General features: G+C 49.7%; 5 protein-coding genes across 5 annotated transcripts; 3 read left to right on the top strand and 2 right to left on the bottom strand.

The window, feature by feature from the left end:
• Positions 1 to 2,821: 2,821 nt before the first annotated feature.
• On the top strand, positions 2,822 to 7,146 carry GGI43DRAFT_176465 (uncharacterized protein). The gene is made up of 2 exons (XM_083199786.1): positions 2,822 to 3,655; positions 3,711 to 7,146. The coding sequence occupies exons 1-2, from the start codon at positions 2,933 to 2,935 to the stop codon at positions 6,675 to 6,677; spliced, it is 3,690 nt and encodes a 1,229-aa protein (XP_083057589.1). The 5' UTR covers positions 2,822 to 2,932; the 3' UTR covers positions 6,678 to 7,146.
• Positions 7,147 to 8,096: 950 nt separating this feature from the next.
• GGI43DRAFT_176183 (glycoside hydrolase superfamily) lies at positions 8,097 to 10,674 on the top strand. Its single transcript, XM_083199783.1, has 7 exons — positions 8,097 to 8,795; positions 8,856 to 9,034; positions 9,091 to 9,497; positions 9,565 to 9,750; positions 9,821 to 9,964; positions 10,058 to 10,188; positions 10,259 to 10,674. The coding sequence occupies exons 1-7, from the start codon at positions 8,272 to 8,274 to the stop codon at positions 10,536 to 10,538; spliced, it is 1,851 nt and encodes a 616-aa protein (XP_083057588.1). The 5' UTR covers positions 8,097 to 8,271; the 3' UTR covers positions 10,539 to 10,674.
• A 476-nt stretch (positions 10,675 to 11,150) lies between these two features.
• On the top strand, positions 11,151 to 13,382 carry GGI43DRAFT_412647 (squalene monooxygenase). The gene has a single exon (XM_083206858.1). It carries the CDS (start codon positions 11,626 to 11,628, stop codon positions 13,120 to 13,122), a length of 1,497 nt encoding a protein of 498 aa, XP_083057587.1. The 5' UTR covers positions 11,151 to 11,625; the 3' UTR covers positions 13,123 to 13,382.
• Positions 13,366 to 15,237, bottom strand: GGI43DRAFT_176166 (dolichyl-phosphate beta-glucosyltransferase). The gene is made up of 3 exons (XM_083199782.1): positions 14,868 to 15,237; positions 14,069 to 14,803; positions 13,366 to 14,010 (listed from the first exon to the last, which is right to left on the bottom strand). The coding sequence occupies exons 1-3, from the start codon at positions 14,985 to 14,987 to the stop codon at positions 13,609 to 13,611; spliced, it is 1,257 nt and encodes a 418-aa protein (XP_083057586.1). The 5' UTR covers positions 14,988 to 15,237; the 3' UTR covers positions 13,366 to 13,608.
• A 901-nt stretch (positions 15,238 to 16,138) lies between these two features.
• GGI43DRAFT_424765 (uncharacterized protein) lies at positions 16,139 to 17,552 on the bottom strand (the record flags this gene model as incomplete). The annotated part of the gene is made up of 2 exons (XM_083208420.1): positions 16,139 to 16,979; positions 17,038 to 17,552. 2 exons carry the CDS (start codon positions 17,550 to 17,552, stop codon positions 16,139 to 16,141), a joined length of 1,356 nt encoding a protein of 451 aa, XP_083057585.1.
• Between the last annotated feature and the right edge of the window lie 7,299 nt (positions 17,553 to 24,851).

Below are 24,851 nucleotides of genomic sequence, written 5' to 3'. Positions count from 1 at the left end.
ATGAGAAGGGTATTCGCAAAGGAATTTGGGCTTAAATCGACTGCACAATTCTATGACATGGGGCTCTAGCGGTCAGTTATGACAAGCTAAATTCTGAATCCTATTCGACGCCACAAGTGCAGGGAACAAGGTAGATCCAGGAAATATCGTAACAAAAGAGGGGCGATTGGCCTATTGGCAGTGTTCCATCATGATCGAAAGCTTTCCAAGGCTGTCATCGCCTCAGACACGGATGGATCCAAGTCTTTCTTTTTTTTGTCTCCCAGATTCATTTGGCACAGGCGGCGGACAGTCTATGTATGCACCTCGTAAACTATGTCTCAGGCGCTTGTCTCAGAGTTGACGCAGATTTGGATGCCTCATGGTAGATCCCGCACTCAATGTCGCTCCGCCGCAATAAAGGCGAGGTGGTAGAGGTAGAGCAGAAGAGGCAGACATGCTTTCGTACAGCCCAGGCGCAATTCGCTTCTCAAAAGTGGCTATTGGGCCGTCCGTGAACGTAGCAGTAGCAAACATGCTCGACATGCAGTTACGGGCGAGCTGCATATGCATGGCTTGAACTAAGGTTGCCTCTCCTCCTCTCTGCCCCTCCTTTCTCTTCTGTCTCGCTGTTATTCTCGTTAATCTTTTCTTGTTCGTATCGGTTGGTATGTGCCCTATCTTCCGTTCTCTCTGTTTCTCTCTGTTTCTTTCGTCTTGTCTTTGCCATCGGATACTCTGCTCCGCCATTCGGTCTCTCCTAGACTGTCTCTTAGTCCCTTGGCAAAGAATCCAGCTCACCGGATCTCGGGTTACGACCTACACTTACCCTGGTCTCGAGGTCAGCCATCATTTCCCGCGGTCGTCGAATCGGATCCTTGAAGCTGCGTGTGGGGGGTGGCTGCACAGACAGCATAATTCTCAGCCTTTGGAGTGATTTTCCTGTCTTTTTTTGCTTTTTATTTCCTCTCCCCATTTCAGGTAATCGTAACCGATGGATGTTTTAGGGAGAAATGACTGTTGATTACTGGAGGTAGAGATGGACATGCTTGTGTTGGTAAGTGTTCCTTTACGAGCTCACGCTTGCTTTTTGTCACTTGTATCTGCCCAAATATAAGCGGTTCAAGCGATATTCAGGCTTTAACGTACCTGTCCAGTAGTCCAAAGCGTCTCAATAAATGATGCAATACCAATCTACCAGAGTGGGTGTAAGGTATCTAGGAAACTTTCTTGCAAGGCCCCTTTCTCACGTGACAGTTCGATCGAACCACTCAGAAGTATATCGATAATTGGGGATATTCCTATGGATCAAAGCAGTGGCACCTCGATGTAAGCCAGAAAACAGCAGTAGCATTTCTGGGGCAGGTTCCAGTATCAGCTGTCCGGCGAAAGCAACTCTGATTCCACCACCTCTCTCCCTGCTTAAAAATCCCACCACATGATTGTCTTTGAGCTCATCAAAATAAATTCACAGTTCTGGGAGGGCGAATCAACACTTGGTGTGGGTAATAGATATCCAAGACAGCAGGGGTGGTGGACGCGCTGCTTCGAGCTCATCTGAGGCGAATGTTTGCTACTTTGCATGCATAATTTTGGCGCCAGCCTTGAAGCTTTTGGCGTCGTCGCTATTGGTATACCCGAGCCGCTAAAGGGAGACTCGAATCCTTTTCAACCTCTCACTCTATTTTGGTACTTCTCCGTTCTTCCCGATCTTTGTTATTTATTTTTTCTGCTTTGGAATTTTTCAAAATTGTTCGAGAAAATTGTAGATTAGACTTATACGAACTACTAACTAATTCCCAGATACGGAATCCTCCACCATCCAAGCGCCACACATGGCTTCCTTGCCGGAGCTAAAAACAATAATGGGGGCCTCATGTATACCATGAAACTACTGCAAGAGAGAGAGAGAGCCCGGCAACCATCACACTTGTCACTGGCAGATGGGTCCCCAAGCACAAGCCACCAAATTGCCGTGGTCAACCGGTGAGGCACTAGTGGGCCTAGCTGGGATGTCTGCATTGAGTAGCATGCAGAGCTGAACCTCTGAGAAACATGAAAGAGACAAGTCTCTTATACGAGCTGTCTGGGAGAGCACTGTGGCGAGAAGCGCTGGTTAGAGTCAGTGAGAAGGCGGAATAGCGAACAGGGCATGTTATTCTTTCGTTACGAAGCAATATTAACATAGGCTTGTGTTTTCCCGGCAATTATGGGTTGGGCAGCGGGCTCTACAACCTTATTCTCTATTCGCTGTCTATTGTGGCCACCACCACCACTAGAAGGTGTCTTCTGCCACATTCTCTACAGACGCCAATGCGAGGTAAACCCTGCAACTTGGGCGAGGTTGGCGAATCAAAGAAGCTGAACCAATTTCAAGGCCTCGAAGCACAAACAAACAGCAACGCATAATTGTGGATCGTCTTTGGGGGCTATCCGTCCCGTCACGGCGAGATTCTATTAGTTCGTGGAAGCCAGCGCAGAGCATGTACAAGCAGGTTCAAGATGTCCGTGCGCGTCTTGCTCTGCGAGACAGCCTGATTCTATCCATGTACCTGGACAAAGCTGCCCAATATTCACTGTTCACGAGTGGAACACAAAACACGCCATCCTCAACATCCCTACACACTGCTTTGCGGCCGTATTATTGATATTGACGTAGAGAGTTCAGTTGATGCAAGTTGTGGCTGAGACAAGCACTACTTGCTTTGTATGCATAATTTTCGCTGTACAAACTGCATGTGTGTATCATATTGTTGCCCGGTTCTATCTTGATCTCAATTTGTATATAAGCAGAAGCAGCCCCAATCTTCTACAAAGGCGTAGTCCTCCTTTTATTCACATAGAATCATTGCGATAACACGTCCAGCTTGTTTCTTCTTTGCTTTTACCCAGTTTCCCTTATATAGCTTGTATCGATAGATCAGTTATACATCCTTTCGATTCAAGAACAACCATGCCTGTCACAACAATCCTTCAGCATGCAATAGAGCGGGAAATACCTGTGAAAACGGAGACTGACTCGGATACTCATATGAGTAACAACGAGGATAATCTGACCCCTAGGCATATACCAGTAGAGGCCAGTTTGGACACTACTGAGAGCTGCTCCCCAAAAGATTCTCGAGCTTCTAAAGCAAAAAAGCCTGCGCCAACTTCTCCTGGCTCATCTCACCAACCGAAGCAGCCGAGGAAGACTTCTGCGTCTAGACGCCGAAGGAAATCCCGGTCATCTTCGACGCAAATCGCTTCAGAGACTGGCCACTACACTTTCGTTGCTGAGAATCATCCTTCTACAGAGCCTATTTCCCTTGATGCTTCCTTTTTTACCCCTTTTGTCACACCCAATGGCACGACTACATATGAACAGTCTCCAAAGGGGACGTGGGAGCCCCAATATACCTACTGCCATACTCCACCAGCATCTTCAATCGGCGATACTAACGAGAAAGTCGTTCTTAATGCTGAGACAGCTGCAGAAGATGCCTCTGCTCCTTGTAATAGTCATAGTACTACTACAAGCCCTTCCACGAACCAAAGCAGTGGGCAAAGCAGTGGTCAGAGGTCTTCATTTGCCAGCAGTAGCGGGCAAACATCACCTTCTAGCTACTTTACAGCGCATTCATCCCCTGGGGGCTACAAAACTACCCAGACATCCCTCGAGGTTAATGGCACTACCGTAAGCAGTAACACTCCACCTGCTGCTGGGAATAATTCACTAATATACTTCATAGGAAGCTCGGAACGAGCCAGTTCCAGACACATCTCCACAGACAACATCCAGTCTAAAGCCCATTAATCAACAAGCAGTGACAAGTTCTCGAGAAGGAGAAGAAGTTCTGCATCACGTGGCAGCTTCACGGCTGGCAGAAATTCCGCAGCCAGCGAGAGTCAAGCAGCCACTGCCAACTATAGAGCAAGTGCCACCTGCACAGGCAAAAGTGGCCGCGCAGGAAAGAGTGAATTCAAAACAAACCACGTCCTCTCATCCGAGACGACCTTTTCGTTCCTCATCAGCTCCATACTCAGCACTAAACCCACTATCAGCATCTCCAGAGGTTACCACAAAGACAAGCTCAAAGACTCTACTATCTGATGATCCACAGCCAGTGCCATTAGCACAGCCAGATATGATTACACGATCCAAATCTAGATCCTCGCAAGCTGCAGCTGCTCGGCAGAGAGCGAAGAATCAACGGCGTCAAAGAGCAGCTTCTCTGTCGGCGGCAAGCTCACAGCCCACAGAGACCTCTTCACGTTCACGTCGGGCTACAACCAGACAACCAACAGTGACTACTCAGTCACTAGTGGCTTCTTCATCTCAAGCAGCTGTTTCGTCTGAATCAGCTGCCCAGTTCCAGGCGGCTACTTCATCTAACAATGTTCCATCCCAAGAGCATAATTCCCATGGAACAGCAGCTCTGCAGCAAGTACAGCAAAGAATGCTAGCTCCGCGATCTACAGAGGCTACCCGTCACCTGCTGGCCTCGCAATCAGTTGCTACTCCATTCTCTGCAGCCAATTCACAGCATGATTATTCACAGCCAGTCTATCCAAACAGTCTCCCTTCACAATACCATCACCAGCAAAATGGATATTCTCCAGCACCGGTGGCTGCACAATCTGCGTACGCACAGCCTCCTCATGCACATCATCCTAATTGCCCACATAACCCCTATACAAGAGAGTCCGCAGCTACAGAAATGTCAACGGACGAAGCAGAATTTCTCAGGAACGGTGGTGGCCTTTCTCAAGTCGGTACCAATTTTGTTCCATACGCTCAGGGGGGAGCCAGCATGCTTGATATGCAGTCAGGCGAAGGAAATACTTTGATGGGATATCTGATGCACCAAAATCCCGAGTCTCTCACAGGTACTATGGTATCGAATTGTACTCCTGAGCTTTACGCTAGCATCCTTCAACAACAAGCTCAAAGAATGCAAGCTGCCTATCATTATGGATTATCCCCATATACCATGGTGAATCCCAGCTACGTACACTCTGACACCGTACCTCCAGAAGCACACTATAATACTCTGTACGCTGCCCCAATGCAATATGGCGACATGCAAACGGTTTCAAATGAATTTGATGATGCTCTGGCCTTTCAACAGCCACAAAACATGGCGACTCCCGATTATTTTAGTAACTCCAATGCCCTAGCATCGCACAATGGAGTGCAACCATTTTCCACTCTGAATGCTCAGAGGCCGAATAACGAGCCTTACATGTCTTACGCATATCAAGCTTCTATCCAAGGACCCCAGCTGCAGAATAGCTTCCATCATGGCGCTCAAGGTACCTCTTGGCAAAACGGACAAGCCATTAGAAGGGGCAGTTTAGGAGATGCATCTGATATCCAAGAGGTTTCACGGGAGGCCTGGCAAGCAGCTAATAGAGTGAATATGGGGCGTAGAGCTATGTCAAGAGCTAAGTCTATGGCCCCCTCGCTTCAGCAAAATGCTTCCCTACGACTTGGAGGTTTTATGCCTGCCACAAATCAGCAGGCTTCTCGAGCTAATGAGCAGGCTTCCGGATACAGAGCATCGTTGCTGAGGGCCCAGCACCATAATTTTGAGAGAAGGGCGCCAGCGAGTTCTCAAGCTCCGGTTACGCCAAGAGAAGCACCAGGCAGCCCAACCCTAGTGGTATCGGGGACTAGCCCAGCTTCAGGGACTGTCTCGACTGCAAGAACGGCCGCAACCATAAGGACAGCTGCAACTTCTAGAACCACCACGACGCGGAGAGCGCTCACTGCTTCAAGAACGCCGCTTCCAAACGCGCCAAGAGGTAGGCAAAGCAGACCTCGCAGTGGCCCTAGATATGGTGGTATTCAGAGACAAACACCTCCTCAAGGACAAACGCCTCCTCAGGGACAAACGCCTCCTCAAGGCCGTCGGTCTCTGCCGCGATACGAGGGAATCCAAAAGTCACGGGCCGAAGTTCAGACTCAAGAATCGCCTGTTCTAACTCAAGAACTTGGAGCTCAACCTCAAGCCCCTACCCCAGTGCCATTCATTCAACCTCAGGAGCTAGCTTCTCGACTGGAAGAGTCGCTTGTTCAAGCTCAAGCCGAAGCTGAAGGGCCGTCTGTTCGAAGTCAAGTGCCTCAGGCCCAGGCTCAGGCTCCAAACTCAGGCCCATGCGGTCAAACCCAGTCGCCAAATACTCAAGCTCAAGCTCCAGTAGCAGCTATTCAATCCCAGGCGCCAAGTGCTATTCAAATTCAAGAATCACCTGCTCAAATTCAAGAGCCACCTGTTCAAGTCCAAGCCCAAGAGCAATCTATTCAGGCTCAAATCCAAGAACCAGTTGTTCAAGTCAACCCTCAGGAACAATCTACTCAAGTCCAAGAACAATCTGTTCAAGTCCAGGAGCAACATATCCAAGCTCGGTACCCACTCGTTCGAGTTCAGGAGCAGGGCACCCAAACCCAAACTCCGCAGTCACCCGTTGAAACCCACCGGCTACGTCTTCCAACTGCGGAATCACTTCGCCAACCTCAGCAGCCACGCATCCCAGTTCTGGAACCACGTATCCAAATGTTGATACCCATCTTTATTTCAGGCGCGACCCTTGTGCCGCCGCCTTACCGGGTGCCTGAAGCATCTTACCAGATCCAACAGCCAGTGCTAGTTGAGGACCGGGAGCCAAGATCGACCGAGAAGAGGCCGGCTGACGAGATGGAATGGAATTGGTAAGAAAGAGCGCAAGAAAATGGCTCCATCCTTTACTTCAAGCATGGTTTTAGCCGATTGCTTAGAAATTGGGAAATCTGAGCCCACTCCTTTAGCATTGCTATCAAGCTGGAAGCGGCAGGAAATCGCCTTTGTCAAGAGGACTAAAAGGCAGATTGGACGAATTTATGTAAACATTTTTTGTACGAGTCTTATATGAAGGAATCAGTTCAAGGTACGTCAGAAACGAAGCTATCGTCGAGTTTAGGTTTGAGCAGAGATGAGTCAAGTGTGCCCTATGTTATGAATGGATTTTCGGTCTATGTACCTAGCTAGATGTAGATAAATCAGATCAATGTGTGCTTTACATTGTTAGTTCGTCTCTAACTCGTGAAATTACCATCAAGCGGTCAGCAATGGATGCACTTTTGCGAAAAGTTTTGTTCGTTCCCGGTTAAGTGAGTGGTTACGTATTTCACTAAAGTAATACGCAAACGACGCTTGGTTAAATCAAATTCATTCAACTTTCTCTTCGGCCAACTGACCGGCAAAGTTGAAAGCAGTAGCTGCTTGGGGCTGATCCGGATCATAGTCGCGTTGACTGCGCATAAAAAACAAGCAACTTCATCTCGGCCGATGGATCGGAGTCAAGGCTTCGGGGACAAAATAGGAAATCCGCGATACCCGTGCATGGCTCCATTCGATCTACCGTGAACATCGTTCGGCATTGTTTATGCGACCCAATCACGTATATCCGCTAAAGATGTGGTCGCTAGGCTAAGCATCCTATTCCATCGCTACGTTCTTGGCTTCCCCTCACGGCACCTGTACAATGGCGTCAGATTCGTGCTACACGATGTAACCCGGCCAACATATCCTCGCCAGAAAAGAGAAATCCTCACCACTTCTTCACCGCGCTCTATGACCGCAAAATCCATTGTAACATTACTCAGGCAATGTCTCATCCGGGGCCCCATTGAAGATGGCGGATAATGAGACGTTCGACAGGTACTACCGAGTAATTAAGCTTAACGAAATATATGGAGATTGCTGGATTTCGCAATGAGGGTGGGAATAAGAAGGGGGAAACATGGGATCTGAGATTCTTCTCCGCATTGATCGGCACCGGCTCCGCTTGTTTCAATGTCATGATGCTGTTCATCCGAAGCCAACACCTCTGCTGCGGTGGATGAAAACATGCGATCCTACGAGCTGTTAGGCCATGTTTATGTGCTGAATCCTGGTCTTCTCGTTGCTCGTCCTGCATATGCTACTTGAACCAATTCGCATCTGCATCCCCACACCGGCCGTCACTATGAGGTAGAGAACGGGCGTTTGCTCGTAGGACAACAGGCCGCCATTCGCATGCAGCGTATCATTGAGCTGGATGGCATAAGAATGAAAAGAGGGGAAATGTGCTTGATGCAAGGGGGGGGTTGCCATTGAAGATATTTCAGTATTTATAGGCTCAATTCTTCTCTCGTCCTGGTGAAAATAGATATGGAAGAAGCGTGTGTCCGGGTTGATCTTTGAATTGAGCTTCCCATCCATTCATACGGAGCATTCGGCCATTGTGTTTGCCACAAAACTGTTTGGGTAGAAATACACCACGTTCGTGATGATTCTATCCCCAGCAGGCCTTCTCGCGCTCGCGAGTTGCCTCAGCACTTCTGTCGCGCAGAGTAGCCAGCCAGTACCCTATAAAGTTCAGACACCGCCTCTTGATACTGAATGGACGTATAAAGTTGGTACCAATCCATGGCCAGAATATCCCCGACCACAGCTTCAACGCGATAGCTGGCAAAGCCTCAATGGCATTTGGACATTCCAGCCTGCTAGTCCTGGAGCCGACTCGGGCAGTCCTCCTGAGGGCAAGCTCCAACGCGAGGTGCTCGTGCCATCATGCGTTGAAAGCGCACTTTCAGGACTACAGACCTTGAACGTCACTGATATGTGGTTCGCGACCAGCTTCCAGACACCAAAAAGCTGGAATGGTCAGAATGTCATTCTTAATTTTGAAGCAGTCGACTATCAGGCGACGGTATTTGTGAATGGTGTCAAGGCCGGAAATAATACTGGAGGATATTTCCGATTCGGACTGGATATCACCAAACTCCTCAAAACTGACGGAGATAACAGTTTGTAAGTCAACTATCGTCCTTTACCTGTGTGGTATCGTATTGCGTACTAATCCTAACGCAGAGCTGTCTTTGTTCATGATCCTACGGATCTGGATGTCATCCCAATTGGAAAGCAAACTCGAAACCCTAGCCACATCTTCTACAGATCTTGCTCCGGAATTTGGCAATCCGTATGGCTGGAGAGCGTGCCTGCAAATCATATAACTGCGCTTGACGTCGCTGCTGGCGCGGATGGCATGGGTATGAAACCACCAAGATATTTAAAGATGAATTGCTCAACTAACCTTGATGAATAGTCACCGTGACGGTTCACAGCTCAGGCAAGCAAGGTACCTCAGCCAAGGTGTCTGTCGTCGGCCTTAATGGTCGCGCCATTGCTTCGCAGAACGGACCTTCAGATAAAGAGTTCAGCTTCAAGGTCAAGCAGCCAAAGCTGTGGTCTCCATCGTCTCCAACTCTGTATAACTTGACGGTGACACTGGGTGATGACGAAGTATCCAGCTACACCGGCTTCCGCTCAATCACGACCGGCAAGGTCAAGGGAGTTCAAAGACCACTGCTAAACGGAGAATTCACCTTCATCTTCGGTACGCTCGACCAAGGGTTTTGGCCTGACGGGCTTTATGCACCTCCCAGCAGAGAGGCTCTTGTATATGATCTAAAGATGCTCAAAAGCCTTGGTTTCAACGCAGTCCGAAAGCATGTAAGTGATCACGCCTTTATTCTGTACCGTATATTCTCGATTGGATGCTGAAATCAGATGATTTTAGATCAAAGTTGAACCTGATCTGTTCTACCGGGCTTGTGATGAACTGGGCCTGATGGTTATCCAAGATATGCCCAGTCTTGTCGCAGATGGCAGTCGACCACCTAACCCCGCCCAGCAAGCGGAATTCCAGCGCCAGCTCGAAATTCTGATTCATGAGCATAAGAATTATCCATCCATTGTGACCTGGGTTCGTTTTCTCCCTGTGGTCAAGAATTAGCTGGTGTGTTTGTAATTCGAGCTGACGTCAAAATACGCAGATTATCTATAACGAAGGATGGGGACAGCTCCAGGGACCTCCATATCCTGAGCAGAGCCTTGTAGAGGTAGTGCGGAGCATCGACCCAACAAGACTCATTGACGCGACTACCGGGTGGAATGACCATGGCTTTGGAGACTACTCTGTAAGTTGATTGCCAATGCATTGACCCTGTAATCCTTTGTTGAAGATGAAAGATGAAGAGTGCCGAGGACTGATCATTGATTGTGTTGTATAGGACAACCACCATTACGCCAACCCGCAGTGTGGCACGCCATTCTATTCCACACCGTCCAGACCATATGATCCCAGCCGCATTGGATTCCAGGGCGAATGGGGCGGTATCGGCCATAACGTGTCGATTGATCAGTAAGTTTTCTTTGACATCCTTACAAGGACCAAATCATCCTTCAGATCGAGTCACTAACACGATAATCAGTCTTTGGAAAGTTCAAGAGGCGATCAACACCATCAACCAAACGTACGAAGTCAACGCTGACCTCACTTCTTACAACTATCGCGCGGGTCTCTTGTTCAGCGAGTTCCTCGACCAGGTGGAACGCTATGCTTGCAGCGGCGGCATCTGGACACAGACAACGGATGTTGAAGGCGAGGTGAACGGCTTGTTAACGTACGATCGACGTCTTCTCAGACCAGATGTGAATCAGTGGAAGAAGGATATCAACAGTCTATACAAGGCGGCAGCTGGAAGGCGATGATTGATCAGAGCTTAGAGTAGAGGGTTAGATTAGTAAAATTGATGAATCAACATTGTACATGTTTGTTGACCACTATACTTCACACCGAGAGTCTGCTGGTTCGTAGGGAATAGTATCCTCGCCTGTATTTGCCATGATACTGTATCATATTGAATTCGAAGCCATTGTCACTGCTGTTGGAGGTGTGATGCATAATGGTATGGCTGTTCAGGGTAGGAAATCAAAGGACTTGGAAGGGCTCAGTTATGCCATTTTGCAGACGTGTGTTTGGCCTATTGGATTGCAATTTCTCCAGAATTGTAGATACATTTCAGATAGATGCCTGGTAAACGAGCAATATCCTGTCCTGCCTCAGCATCTCTATCAGCTCTGTGCAGGTGATGCCTTCCCTCTTCAGCACTTCAGAACAAGCTGATGCAGTCGCAGCCGTTTAGCGAATCTCTCGCCTATTCCACCCCACCTGCCGTATTCAACCGCAGCCAACGAAAAGGATACTTTTGTGATTACTCAGAATCAAACTCTAGCCCCAAGAGGACTAGACCAATTGCATTTGCTCCTAGCCTCCAATTTTCTCTCTTTCTTTTTCCCCACCATCCCGCAATCGTATTCGGACCCCTGGCCGCTAGGCAGTTTTGGATCGAATTCGTAGCCAGAAAAACCACCAAAGGACCAGTTCATCGTTCCATAATCATGTGATAGAGCTCCTTTTCCATCATGTTCGTCATGTCATGAGCAAGGGATTGGGCACATATTGTGGTTATCAGCTTGATTTTGGTCCTCGCGGATTGGCCAATTGCAGCGCCATCTTTTCTCTTCTTTTGCTTCTCACTCTCTCGTTTTTGGCTTGTGACAGCCAGTTAAGTTGGACGGGGCACCCCCAACCCAAGCACGTATTTTTTTAACTACTTATAACGAGCCACGAAGAACGAAAGCGAATAAATACCCTCGACGAGCGATAGACGACTTCCTCTTCCTCTTTTATAGAGAGTCTTTTCATTGGTGCTTTGCAATTGCCTCGATTGCTCTTCGACATTCTCTTCTCTCGGCCGAAATACTTTTCATATACCTGTCCATTCCATCCTCCCCAATGACGGAAACAATGACATCCTCAGTCCATACGCGCGAGCGGCGCGATCGCTACCATGAAGCAGACGTCGTCGTCGTCGGTGCCGGCGTCTTCGGCTGCGCTGCCGCCTTTGCTCTCGCCAACCAGGGCCGCTCTGTGCTTCTCCTAGAGCGGTGGATGCACGAGCCTGACCGTATCGTGGGCGAACTTCTACAGCCCGGTGGACTGGCTGCGCTGAAGAAGTTGGGCATGGGCCACTGCGTTGAGGGCATCGATGCCATCCCCTGCTACGGTTACAACGTCATCTACCACGGAGAGCCATGCGAAATTCCTTACCCCAGACTCAACGAGAAGGGCGAAGTTACACATGCCTGGAGCGGCAGAGGGACAGAGGGAACGAAGCAGGAAGGATGTGGATTCCACCACGGCAAGTTCATCACACAGCTGCGAAAGGCCTGCTTGGGACACGGGAACATCACAGTGGTCGAGACCGAGGTCGTCAAGACCATCCGGGGCGAGTTCGAAGACCAGATCCTGGGCGTGGAGTCACGCACCACGGTGAACAAGGAGACAAACGAGAAGAAGGACGACTACTTCTTCGGCAAGCTCACCATCGTGGCCGATGGCTACGACTCCAAGTTCCGCAAGCAGGTGCTCGAGACAAAGCCCGTCGTCAAGAGCAAGTTTTACGCCCTCGAGCTGGTCGACACGGTCCTGCCCAAGCCTCTGCACGGCCATGTCATCATCGGCAACGCCTTCCCCATCCTGCTCTACCAGATCGGCACCCACGAGACCAGAGCGCTCTTTGATGTGCCCCAGAACATCCCCGAGGCTTCAGTCGAGGCCGGCGGCGTGCGCGGCTACATCAAGAAACATGCCATCCCAGCCCTGCCAGAATCCGTCCGCCCAGCAGCTGAAAAGGCTCTCGCCGACGGCAAGATCCCACGCAGCATGCCCAACAGCTGGCTTCCTGCAGTTCCCCAGACGCCTAATGGTCTCATCGTGCTTGGTGACGCCCTCAACATGCGGCACCCACTAACGGGTGGTGGCATGACTGTGGCTTTCAACGACGCCGTGCTGCTGGCCGAGCTGCTGCACCCAGACCGCGTGCCCAACCTCGACGATGCAAAGGCCATCCGCGAGGCCATGCACCAGCTGTACTGGCGCCGCAAGAACTTCACCAGCATCATCAACACACTCGCCCAGGCGCTGTACTCGCTCTTCGCCGCAAACGACCGCCAACTGCGCGCCCTGCAGATGGGTTGCTTCGAGTACTTCCGCCGCGGCTGGACCGACGGCCCGGCTGGTCTCCTCGGCGGCATCATCCAGCGACCCCTGGTGCTGGCGTACCACTTCTTCTACGTCGCCTTTGTGGCCATCTGGATGAACGGGTGCAACGTCATAGGAGGACCCTTGGGCTTCTGGAAGCTGCCCCTGGCGATTCTGGATGCCGTGCTCATCCTGTGGAAGGCGTGTATTGTCTTTTTGCCCGTCATTTGGCGTGAAGGATTTCAGTAAAAGAATAAAAGGGGGTTTTGTGGGTTTTCTTTACAATTTTTTTTGCATTTGCATACGAAAGAAAGAAATCATCAATGCCTGATTTTCCTTTATTTAATTTTTCACCCATAGGCGATGGCGATGAGCGTACTTTTTACCTTTTTTTTTTCTCTTCATGTATTGGTAGGCATTGGCTTTGGAATAAGCAACAAAAAATATGTAGTTTCACGCAGTTATGGCTAGTAGAAAAGATGTCAAAGACTTCAAGTAATATTAATAGCACTCAGAATTCTAAAAAATGAAAATATCTCAATGCTTTCTTTTATTGTAGATGGCCAAGTAGCTTGTTATGCCAGAATCAGAGCCTAACTTTTCTCTTTCCCACGCCTACGTGGTATGGTATATATATAAAACACTGGCTGGTCTTCTTTCACTGTGTGTCATATGACTTCACGTCTTTCCATTCTTTCTGTATCTCTCTCTCTCTTCATTGTCGATTTAGTGGTTTCAAGTAAGACGTCTCCTATACACGCCCATCATCCAACACGCCCTCAACACAAACAGTCCAATTGCCATCTTGATGCTGTCCTGGATAACATTCAACTTGCTGCCGCCCACCTCGTGCCACTCAATGGGCACCTCAGCGACCTTAATGCCGGGACTGGTGCCGATGACGCTGCCGTCGCTGCCCAGGACAGGCGTCGCGGGAGCGGACTCGGCGAGCATAAGCATCTCAATGTCAAAGATCCAGCCCTCAGCATGCATGTAAGGGACAATGTGCGGCAGCGCGGCGCGCGTGAAGAGCTTGAAGCCGCACTGGGTATCGCGAATACGGGATGTGGCAGGGGGTGTGAGGATGGTGAGGACCAGGTGGAACGAGCGCATGAGGAAGTTTCGAAGAGCAGAACGCTGAGGGAAAGGGGTGTTAGCTAATGATGAAGAATCTGGTTCTAGTAACTTGACTAACCTTGACAACTGCCTCGCTGCCAACAAGATGGGCACGGCTACCAATGGCAACGCCTCGACGAGAACCATCAACAACCTCTTCGACGCCCTCAATCAGTCTTGATACATCGCTAAACCGCGATGCGCCGTCCGCATCAGCAAAGAGCGCATATTCGCCACGAACATGACGAAAACCATGCGTAACGCCGCCGCCCTTGCCTCGGTTCTTAGCCAGGGACACCACTCTCAGCACATCGTCCAAGCCATTCTTCTGCGCAAAGTCGAGCACCACATCGACTGTCTTGTCGCTGCTGCCGTCATTGACAATGATGATTTCGTAGCCGCTGAGGTTTTGATCTTTCGTCTCAGCAGCGCCTTGCACATGTCGTTTCTTGGTCGTCGGCGAGAGAGGGTTCTTGGCGCCAGCAGCAGGAGCAGTGGTGCGTCCAAAGTGCTTGTCCAGGTATTCGACGGCCTCTTCGAGCGTGGGAATCACACGGTCCTCCTCGTTGTAGGCAGGGAAGACGACGCTGAGGAGGAGCTCGGGAGGTTCAATGGAGCCGATATCAGGCGTTGGGTATGCTTGGTCCGGCTTAACACGCTGCTCGCTGAGGTGTCGCTCTGCGAGCCATCGGTCGTACCAGCAGGGGAGGGGGCGAGGAGTCGTCTTGCCGGAAGGGCTGCAGGTGATGTATGTCTTTTCAGAGGAGAGGACGGGGCGAGGCTTGGAGGCGACGAGGTGGAGGAGGACGAAGAGCTGCGGTGGGCTTGATGTTAGCTATGGACAGTCAATTGAGAAAGAGAGATGGGATTGTATTTACAGCAACGAGCCCAGACAAGACCAGAGCGAGGAAGAGGCCGAGGAGAATAGGAACTGGAGTTGCCTTGATCCATCCCCAGAGCGACGCGGGGAGCTCCAGCAAGGCTGTCGCGAGGCCCATTTTCTATGCGACGATGATAGTGACGCTAGAGGTGGAAAAGAAGCAATATAATCGAATCAATCTAGATGTAGAATAGATGGACAATGAAGAGAAGAAGAAAGTAAAGTAGATGTAAAGAAAAGAGAGAAAAGGCAAGAAATGAAATAATAAAAAGAAAAGGGAAACAAAGTGAAACGAATGTGAGATTGCAAAGAGATGCCAAGTGCCAGATGCCAGATTCAAGGGTTCGCTGACACCTGGCGAATGGCTGATGACGAGGTGTCGCAGCGGCTTTGCTATTGCTACAGTAGCTGCTATTAATATGTACAGCAGCCACTAAACAGGGTCCTTGCTTAATGCAGTGCAGTGAGGCCACAGTTTCGCCATTTCCATGCGAGGCTGGCCAATCACGAGCAGCGGGTTCGGCCGCCGTTCAGTGGGGCTGCCACTAACTTGGGCGCTGTAGGTTGCACTATCCAAGCTACACAATTGGCTATGGTGATCAGTAGAATACAAGCAGATGCATTTAAATTATAGCTAAGTAGCTAAATAGAGACTGATATAAAATAATGTTTGTCTAACGAACGAGGATAAGTAACAAGAGACAGGGGAAAAAATAGAAATGAGAAAAGGGAACGCAAGTCTCCAATTATCCGAATCCGATGTATCAAAAAGCGCCAGTTGAGTCAACAAACATATCCATACAAAAGAAACAAAGAAATGAAATATGACCAAAAGCGATCCAGTGCCGTTTATATGAGTTTTTAGATGTTGTGTCCATCCTCTATATTTCATCGCAAAAAAGAAACCTAAATTTTCATTCCATCATAACGAGTGATCCTCCTTCTTTATGTCACCCAGCATTCCTCGCCACGTTGGTGAAGTTTGCAATGCATACTCTCCTCGAATACTGCCGTAAATCCTCGCCACGAACATATTAAGAGCAGCATAAAATGAAGGGTTAAAAAAAAAAAAAAAAACTCCAAGTGCCATATATTCCCTCTTCTTTTAATCCAAACAAAGGTGACCTCAGCGTGGGTAAGTAGTAAAAACACTCGTATTGAGGGTGTGCCGTATCCAAACGCAATGCAAGAGACAAATAGTAAAACAATACGAAAACAACAAAAGAAAAGATGCAAGTCGCTGAATTTTAGACGAACAAGACTCCCAGCTTACACAGTGATAGGTTGCGCTTTTGACTTGGTCCAGCGAGATTTCTTGTTCCCGCTTCTGGAAAATCTGCTAGACTTCTTTGTAGGCTCGAGCTCGGGGATCGAGTCCGCTTCAGGGAAGACATTGATAACAATGGACTGCTGCTTAGCCTTGGGAATAGACTCGCGAGCAGGAGCGGGAATAGAAACAGGAGAACGGGTAGAGGCAGGTTCAACAACAGGCTGGGGTACAACAGGCTGGGGTTGGGGTTCCTCTGCAGGCTTCTCAGTGACCACCTTTTTAGTTCCAGACTGAATTCGCCCCCCTTCTGCGAGTCGAGCCTTTTTGGCTGCTCTCTGCTCTTTAGAAAGCTTTCCAGAGTTGACCATCTTCTGCTCCTTCAGCTCCTGCTGTTCTAGAGAAGGGCTGCCGTCAATCGATGGCAGAGCGGATGTAGAGATAAGGGTGGCTGCAGAGGTGTTGAGACTGGTATTGAGAGAACTGGGGAAAGATGTTTCTGATCTCTGCCGATGGTGTGGATTCAGAAAATCACCTTGCGGATGAGACGTGACCCGCAGGATGGGGGCAGGTGCGTGGACGATGGGTGCAATGGATCCAAAATTTCTCATGGACGGGGGAGGGCGAGAATCCCGCGCAGCCGCCAAGGTCGAGTTTGCCATGGCAATTCGACCAATTGCTGAATCTGATGTGCGACGGCTGCCTGGGCGCGGTCGACGGGCTGCCATCTCGGCACCAGTAGGAGGCCGCACGACGGGAGGGCGATTAAGCCGCATCTCGAGGTCATCTTGAGAACTCGTAGAGCCGCTGGAGCTCTCTGATTCTTCTAGGAGTTGGGAGAAGCTGGTTAGCATCCGACGAATCAAGATTTGTAGACGCTGACACTGAAGAAGAAGACGACGGCGACGACAAACCTTGTGAGGATGTTGGGCTGGTTCTAGAAGTATCATAACCAGACCCTCTAGCCACCTCCTTTCCCTTGGTCGAGGCAGCATACGCCGCAAACTGAGAACCAACGTCGGGCATCGAACTCACAGTGTTGCGGCTGTGATTTGATGTATAAGGCGAGACCCCCGTGTAGCTGTATGCTCGGGGCAAGCGCACCGTGGGGGTGGTATTGTTGTCCGTGGGATATGAGACGTAGGACAGGTTGCTGCCCACCCGAGGGACGCCGGGCATATTCATGCTGTGGCCGGAGGCAGCCATAGCACTCCTTCGGCGGTTCTGCTCCTGGATCTTCTGGCGGTCGTCCTCTCTCCAGCTAGGCGGTGCACTGGCAATGGCGTCGGTGGCAGCGTGTTTGGGGACATGTTTGTAAGGAGTCTTTACCTCCTCCTTCTTCTCTTGCTCAGCAACCTTAGCATTATGCTCTTTGGCTTGCTGGCGGCTCTTCCTCAAGCGCGAGAAGATGGACATCTTTGCTTCTTGTGTCTCCTGTGTGGGGTTTCCTGTCCGTCTTTGACAGATGAAGGCGGGAGGAAGCCGTATTCAGCGTCACCAGATCCGACCCTTTCGGCTTATACCAAGCAGTACGATAACCAGGGTGTAGTAGAATAAGCTAACAGGGTGTGTAAAGAGTGGCTCCGCTCAGTAAGCTTTGGGAGAGGGGAGCGATGCAATAGCAGATGATGTGCCGAAAGATGATGCAGATTTGATTTATCAGTGCCCGGTGTTATATGTAGTAGTGGTGGAAGTAGTAGGAAGGCGAGATAGGCTGCAAATATATAAGCCGGAGCAAGAATCGCCTGCTTTATAGTAGTGCCCGGCGAGCTTCGATATGACGTTCGTTGTGGATGGGTCACTTGTAAGTGACTGGGAGTGGATCGGATCAGATGCGAGGGATGAGCAAAGCCTGGTTCGGAATCGATGTGAGACAAGCCCGGTGCAAGCAGGTGTCGTGACCCTGTTTAGAGCTTGGATCTAGCTCGTGGTGGTTGATTCAGCTTCAGCAAGGCAAGCCCAATGAGAGCGAATAAGAGGATTTGAGAACGAGAACGAGCACGAGATATGAGAGAGAAAGAAGAAGCTAATCCAAAGCAATCAAGTTGAAAGAAAAGAAACAGAAGGCTAGGAGAGGACAGAGAACAAGAATGAAAAAAAAAAAAAAAAAGTGGCCTGCAAGCTGAATACTAATGGCAGTTCAGAGTGAGAAGCTTGCTTGCGGATCGACGGGATTAACGGATGGAGAAGAGCGCGCACAGTGAGCAAAATGAAGAGAGAACCGAGGAGAGATGGATGCGAGGATTAGCTGCGCTTAAGACGAAAAGCAATGCAAGGAGAATGGCAAATAGAAGAGTTTGGGGGGAGGGAAATTGGAGATGCTGGAATGCAGATGCAGGAATAGTGCGCTTTTGCGCTCTAGGCGACCAGCTGAGATGGCATGACATGGACATGGACATACCGGTGAAAGCGTGTACAGCTATGCACCCTGTCGGTTTAGCCTGGTCCGTATCTGTACTTGGATCCTAGAGAGATAGGAGTGCCAGTGGCAGATTGGGGGTTGCGATAGGCCTGGACGCTCGCCTGAGGGTGGCTTTTGCTCGCCTGCAACGGGGGCGTAAATGGTTGGCCTGCAGAGGGCAGATGCGGCTGACTCGAGGGATGCGGTGCAACAAGCTGCGTCGTAAGACTCGGTGGCACACACGTGGACTGAAGGAGGCTGTACGGCGCGGTACGGGAGAGAGAGGAAAAGTACCGGTACTTATAACAAAACCAGACGGAACAACCTTTCCTTTATCTTGGCAATGCTAGCAGCATCTTTGTCTGCTGGGATATTAGCTTGTTGTGTGTTGCTGATAGAGTTAATGTGACAAGATATCATGTCTCACCTCGGACAATGGCTTATTGTTTTCCACTTGTGAAACTTTGTGTCAATCAAGGCTATGAATAACACATGACACATGTAATCCAATTTTGACGTGATCAGACCTCTCTCATCATCACATCGTATCTGTATGTACCGTCATTGCATGCCTAGTAGATGGTACTTCGTACCACTACTGCGAACATGGGTCCCTTCTCCAGTTGCAGTTCCAGTTCCAGTTACCGTCACCGTCATGGCGGCAGCAGCCCGCTGGGGACCGCGGACAAGGGAACTGGGACCGTCAGAGTGCGCTAAATTAACTCCCCGCGCAGGAAACAAAGTTGAGAGTAAACAAGAATTGGGCGATGCGATCCCACTAAGCAAAAAAGTTGCGGGTACCTGATGGGCGGTGGGTTGGTGCCGTAACCTTAGCCCACTCATAACAGCGAGCCAGTATTAGCTCCCAAAATAAAATCAATAATCCTGTAGACGGCAATCAATATTACCACCACCACCAGCAGAAGCAGCCACCACTCACCATCCAGTAACGGCATTGGTACAAGGTGTTCTGCATATCTCTTGTACTATGTCTTGTACCCATGCATAGTAGTTGAGGCATTATGTATTTGTGCTTATTCCGCTCTCCGTGCCTATCCGGATGACATGGACGGTCAGTGATGAACGGACGAGTCAAGGAATTGGTCAGCGGCACGGGATTTCGTCTGTGTATCCGCCAAACAACAGCACGAGATCAAAAGGATGCCAATGCAGAAGAGAAAGCATCGCCACCACCTCTTCTCCTCCCCATTGCCACGCCATGTTGCGCCCTACAAAGCACTTTTGCCCGTGGCAACGAGAGCCCCTCTGCTTGTGTTTGTCATCTTGCGGGAACCAAAAGCATCCTTCAGAGTTCAACTACCAGTAGCTGCTCCATTCCCCTCCTACATGTTGCTCGAACCAAAGGAAACGGAAACTCTATTTGGATCAACACGTAATCACGCTCGGTTTGTCGTGCCGTGTAAATGTCCGTTATCTCTCATTGCTCCCCCTCTTCTTCCGCTGGAGAATTGTTGTCTGCCACCCTATCGTCTAGCTCCTCGTTGGCCGCAGCGCCCGAGCAGCAAATCAACGTCGGCAGCAGCCATGGTGACGCCAAACAGCTGCTCCTCTGATATGCCCGAAACAAGGTCGACCCCAGAGCCGGCTGCAGCAAATGCTCGTATTCTGCCCACGGACCCCTCCAACTCACGCAAGGGCTGCTTTGTACCAAGTACGAGAACCTGCGCGCGGCCTGGTGCCTGAAAAGAGACAAGAAAATAGCCGGCCTGCTAGCACTACTCCGTGTCCATCAACCATTTGCTAGGTCGCTGACTGGGAGTTCGGGTGGCGGATTTGCTGGGTTGAAATGCCGCTCTGGCAGTGGAGAACCGAGAGCATCAAAGTTTAGAGTGCCTGAACTCACGGCCACCCAAGCCAGATGCCACAGCCCCTGTCCCTGTCATTTGCTGAGCGAAGTGGGCGGATGCGGCGCCGCCAAAGTCCAGCCGCACGCACGCTAAAATAGAACATGACGGCCTACAGCGGAGTGCCAGTACAAGTGGTAGTATAGAGGCAAGTATAGAGAGAGACTGACGACTAGCCTCCCTAAGCCGAGTCCCAATTCTACTTTGACTTCATGCCACACGTACCGCATGTAAAGAATGCGTATATTACTTGAAGACGTCTAATTGATTCTGGTGACGAGGGGAAAAATAAAAGCTAATGCCGAGGCACTGATTCCGAGGGCGGGCACATAATATCGAAGCCATGCCCATTTTACACGAATGTGTGGTGAGATTACGGCCTCGCGCCATGGCTTTTTGATCTCGGTCAAGATTAGGGTTTCTCTAGCTGTTGATTATCACGCATCCACTCCCCTCTCAGCTATACAGCTAAAGCTCATAGCTCCCTAATCCCTCGCTTGTCTTCTGTCGGAACAAGGCTCCCAATCCGTGCATGGTGGACCTTGGCCAGCAAAAAATGGGCCTTGCATGCGAGGAGAGCGAACGGGCTGAGAAGCCAAGGAGAGTCAAGAACCAGGCAGTGCCGCGATGCCGGTTCCATCTTGATAAGACGGAGATCATGGCAGACTCATTGGACGTGGAGATTAGGAGATTCCCGGGCAGCGTCCTCTATCACGACGCCACAGCCAACGTGGCAGATCTCACGACCGGGACTGGAAATGACGCCTTTCAGCCCCAATTTCGAAGCGAGATGGTCTTGTAGTAGTCGTATATGTAGTATATGCAAAAAGTAAGAGTACACTTGTACTCTATATCTATACTTGCCGAATATCTCAGGCGTCACAGAGCGTCTTAATCCGTATCGAAATGTTGTACGAGTACGGTGCGGTAGCTGCCGTGCTGCCGTCCTGTTATTAACCGTACGCCAAAATCGTATCTAGCATTTGCCAACCGCGCAGGCAAGATTGATTGTCATGGAACAAAAGATGTAAAGAATTGCGGCTCAACTAAGCTGTAAGAGTTTGGTTGTGAATTCGGAACATTTTCCCAATTCGGCGTAATATCAAGTCAATAATCCCGAATATTAAATACTAGCACTATAGTGGTAGGTATTACATATGCACGAGGCTGTAAACGCAACTGGCCTTCGTACTTGCACTTCTCTTTTTTTGTCAACCCAGAATGCTAACACCTAACAGGTGTGCACCGGAGGATGTCAGCCGTGTGGTTGCATCGCAGCTGAGCTAGGAATTAATCTATCAAACAGCATGGTCAGTTTGAATATACGGCGTTCCAAAAGTAATCTTCTCGTGGCATATGTTCAACGTTGAGGCGGCTATCCGGACCGAAAATGGTTCCACAAACTCGAGCCTGTTATCTTTTCAGATTGTGCATATACATAGGTGCAAGGATTGAGAGATAAGGCGCAAAAGAGATAATGTACTGTATGCACACACCGAGCATTCTCCATACCAGTAACATTGCAAAGGCAAGTCTCACAAGATAGGAAGCATGTTCGGTGTTACTGGACAATCTGTGCCGCTTCTGTTCCTCTTTTTTGCTTATTTTCCTATTCTGAGCTTCCGCTTCCGCGAAGGGTTAGCAGCACGAATAGTATTGGCACTCGTACTGTACCAGAAATATGCAAGGCTTGCGTCGGCGGCCCACAGCTCTTTTGATCTATTGACACCCGCGTCAACCACGTTCACGGGCCAGAACAGAGGTCCAGCGCACAAAGCGAACGCCTCCAATTCCCTTTTTGGCGACGGCAACAGCCAACTGCATATACTAACAACGGTACTCCGTGGTGGTGCATACATTTTAGTGCTTGTATAGGAGCACTAGCTCACCGTTCGTAGCTGAGAATCCGAAGACGTGGCCACGCTAATATGCAGGTCCTATATAAACAGTCGCAAGGGTCGTCCACACCGGTTGATTGATACCGTACATCCCACGCGGGTCAGGGATCAATGGCAAGAAGTCTCCCATCCCATGGATTGAGCACATGGCTGTGATTTGATGAAAATGGCGGCTCAAATGATATAGAGACTTGTACTGCTCGAATCACCTATCGGTATGCACATACTTTTCTTCAGTTGAATGTACCCGCTTTGAGTAGGCAGACCGGCTGAATTGCTTGATCAGCTGGTCACATTTTGATAAAACAGAAGTAAAAGGGGAGAAAGCTGTTGAACAAATCAACGTGGCCCAGCAGCTGCCGGCACCTACACATGGTGACATGGTATTCGGATAGTCCAAATGACTGTGCTCCATATTGGGCAGGCTTATTTGCCGCTCACAGCCCGATGGCTTATGCTATTAGAGACATGCATGATGGCTGGCGTAGTCTACCAGCTTTGTTGTGCCGTGTTTCACTCAGTAGAGACAGCAAGATAAGACAGAAGCGGTGATAATGTGCGCCGTTTCTCTATTGGGCTCCAACAGGAAATTAGGCAAAGCTACCAGGATAAGAAATCAGGGTAAATGAGGCAGACCTGAGAGTTGCTCTAACTTCTCCTTAATGCTTGCTCGCTCGCTTGTTCGGCTGTCTGGATTTTAGTGTTGTGATGATTGAGACAATCACAATGGCGCCATATCTGCCACCATGTTTTATGTCCATATTGAAGTTGCCAAATCTGGAACACCTTTTTTGGAAGCTTCTATTGACGTTCCTTGAGTATATAAGATCTTTGCTGAATTCTGAATCCACGTAAAGTATGCAAATGCAATCATAATTGACAAATGGAAAACTTGAAACACCGATAGCGAGTTCAGCCAACGTGTCTTCAAAACAATAGACTGACATAGTCGTCTATCCGTTATGTCGATATGCCAGAGCAAAGCTTAGCATCGTATATGACGCAATATATGGCCGTGGCGCTCAAAGTAAGAGGAGGAGCCAGTGGAATTCGACTTGACTACTGTAATTTTGTGTGGTTTCGGTCTCGTCATGAACCGAAGGGCATGGGAAAGCAGCTGGGAAGCCCAAAGATAGATCGTAGCATCGTAGCGACTGTAGGGCAAAACGGTGGCTATGTCTGTTCACCGGAAAATAAGGGAGACGAGTGGAGAAAGGAATTATGCCCCCTGTAATGAAAAGCAGAAGAAAAAAAGCAAATTCTCTGGGAGATAAAGATAGATCAATGGGCAAGATGAGATGCTTCCCTGGTCTACTTGGCAGCATCCAAGTTAGTTGGATCCAACAACTGAGCCGGTTGATTTACCCGCCCTATTTCACATTAGCGTACCGCATCCCCGGAAAAAGGCAATAAATCGATGCGCCGTGCGTCAGGCCAGGGGGCTTTCCAGGGCCCGCGATTCGCAAAATAAAAAAGTGGCGGCTGAGGGTGCCGTCGACTCGGGGCGAATCAGGTCCCCTCGACAAACTAACTAATAACGCCTCGGCTCTCCCTAACGTAAGTCGAGAAAAGTTGGGCCGGCCGAGCTTTAGAGCATAACAGGCTCTAAGCATATTTTTAATTTCACTAGGAGGCAAATTAGTGGCTGGAGAAGAAAAGAATAGGCGCAAATACATATATGGATTAATGTTACCCTGAGCAAGCCCTTGGATGCAACGCTTGTAAGGAGAAACCATGCCCGGACGTGACAAGCGCGGCGGTTATGCACTGAGGGCGCCATTTCATGCAGCGTTGAATCATGACAGCGGAACATTAATATAAACACAGAAGAGACCGAAAGTGATAGATCGGCCGAGGGCGCTTAGCTTAGTCGCGGAGATGGGAGGTGAGCAGATACTGTAGGTGGAGGGTGGGAGGCGGCTGAATCCCTGCGTGGCATTATAGGGGTCTTTTCTTTCCGCTTGTTACAGCATTTGGTCTTTTGCCATCGTCAGAGACCCTTTTTCACTTTGAAAAACCCACGACTCAGAAAAGAGATCGGAACCAAGCGATGCGGCCAAGATTGATCGTGCAACCCCGGGCTCTTGCTAGCGGCAGTGCTATTATGTGGGCATTGTGGGCAATGGGGAAAAGAGCCCCCAAGGCTTTGCGTGCTTGGCCGATCTAGCCCGACGATGTGTCACGTGCGCAGTGGCGTGCTTAGGTTCCCAAAACTGTTAGCGGGCAGCAGTGCTTGGGAGGCGAAAAGAAAGAAAAAGGAACGAGAAGAGAAAAACGATGACGCCGCAAATATGCAACGTGGTGAACTAGAGGTGTTGATATTCCCGCCGAGGCGCTGTATATCGCAGTCTGGCGACAATGGCGATGTCTAAGCGCGCGAGTTGACCGAGACGCATTAGGTATAACGGCAGTACATGCATGACCCTGGTTGATGCGGTTAGTCGGTAAGGAGGGATGCGCTGCAAGTTGCGGCCATCGGCTCGGCTCTGCTCTTGGGTAGCATTTTGGATGCAGCTGGCGATGTCGCAGAGCCAGCAAAATGGGCTCTTCT

This window comes from Trichoderma evansii, assembly GCF_050947405.1.
Source record: "Trichoderma evansii strain SZMC 28006 chromosome Unknown GGI43scaffold_20, whole genome shotgun sequence".
Classification (NCBI taxonomy): domain Eukaryota; kingdom Fungi; phylum Ascomycota; class Sordariomycetes; order Hypocreales; family Hypocreaceae; genus Trichoderma; species Trichoderma evansii.
This window is presented reverse-complemented; position numbering and strand designations above follow the sequence as displayed.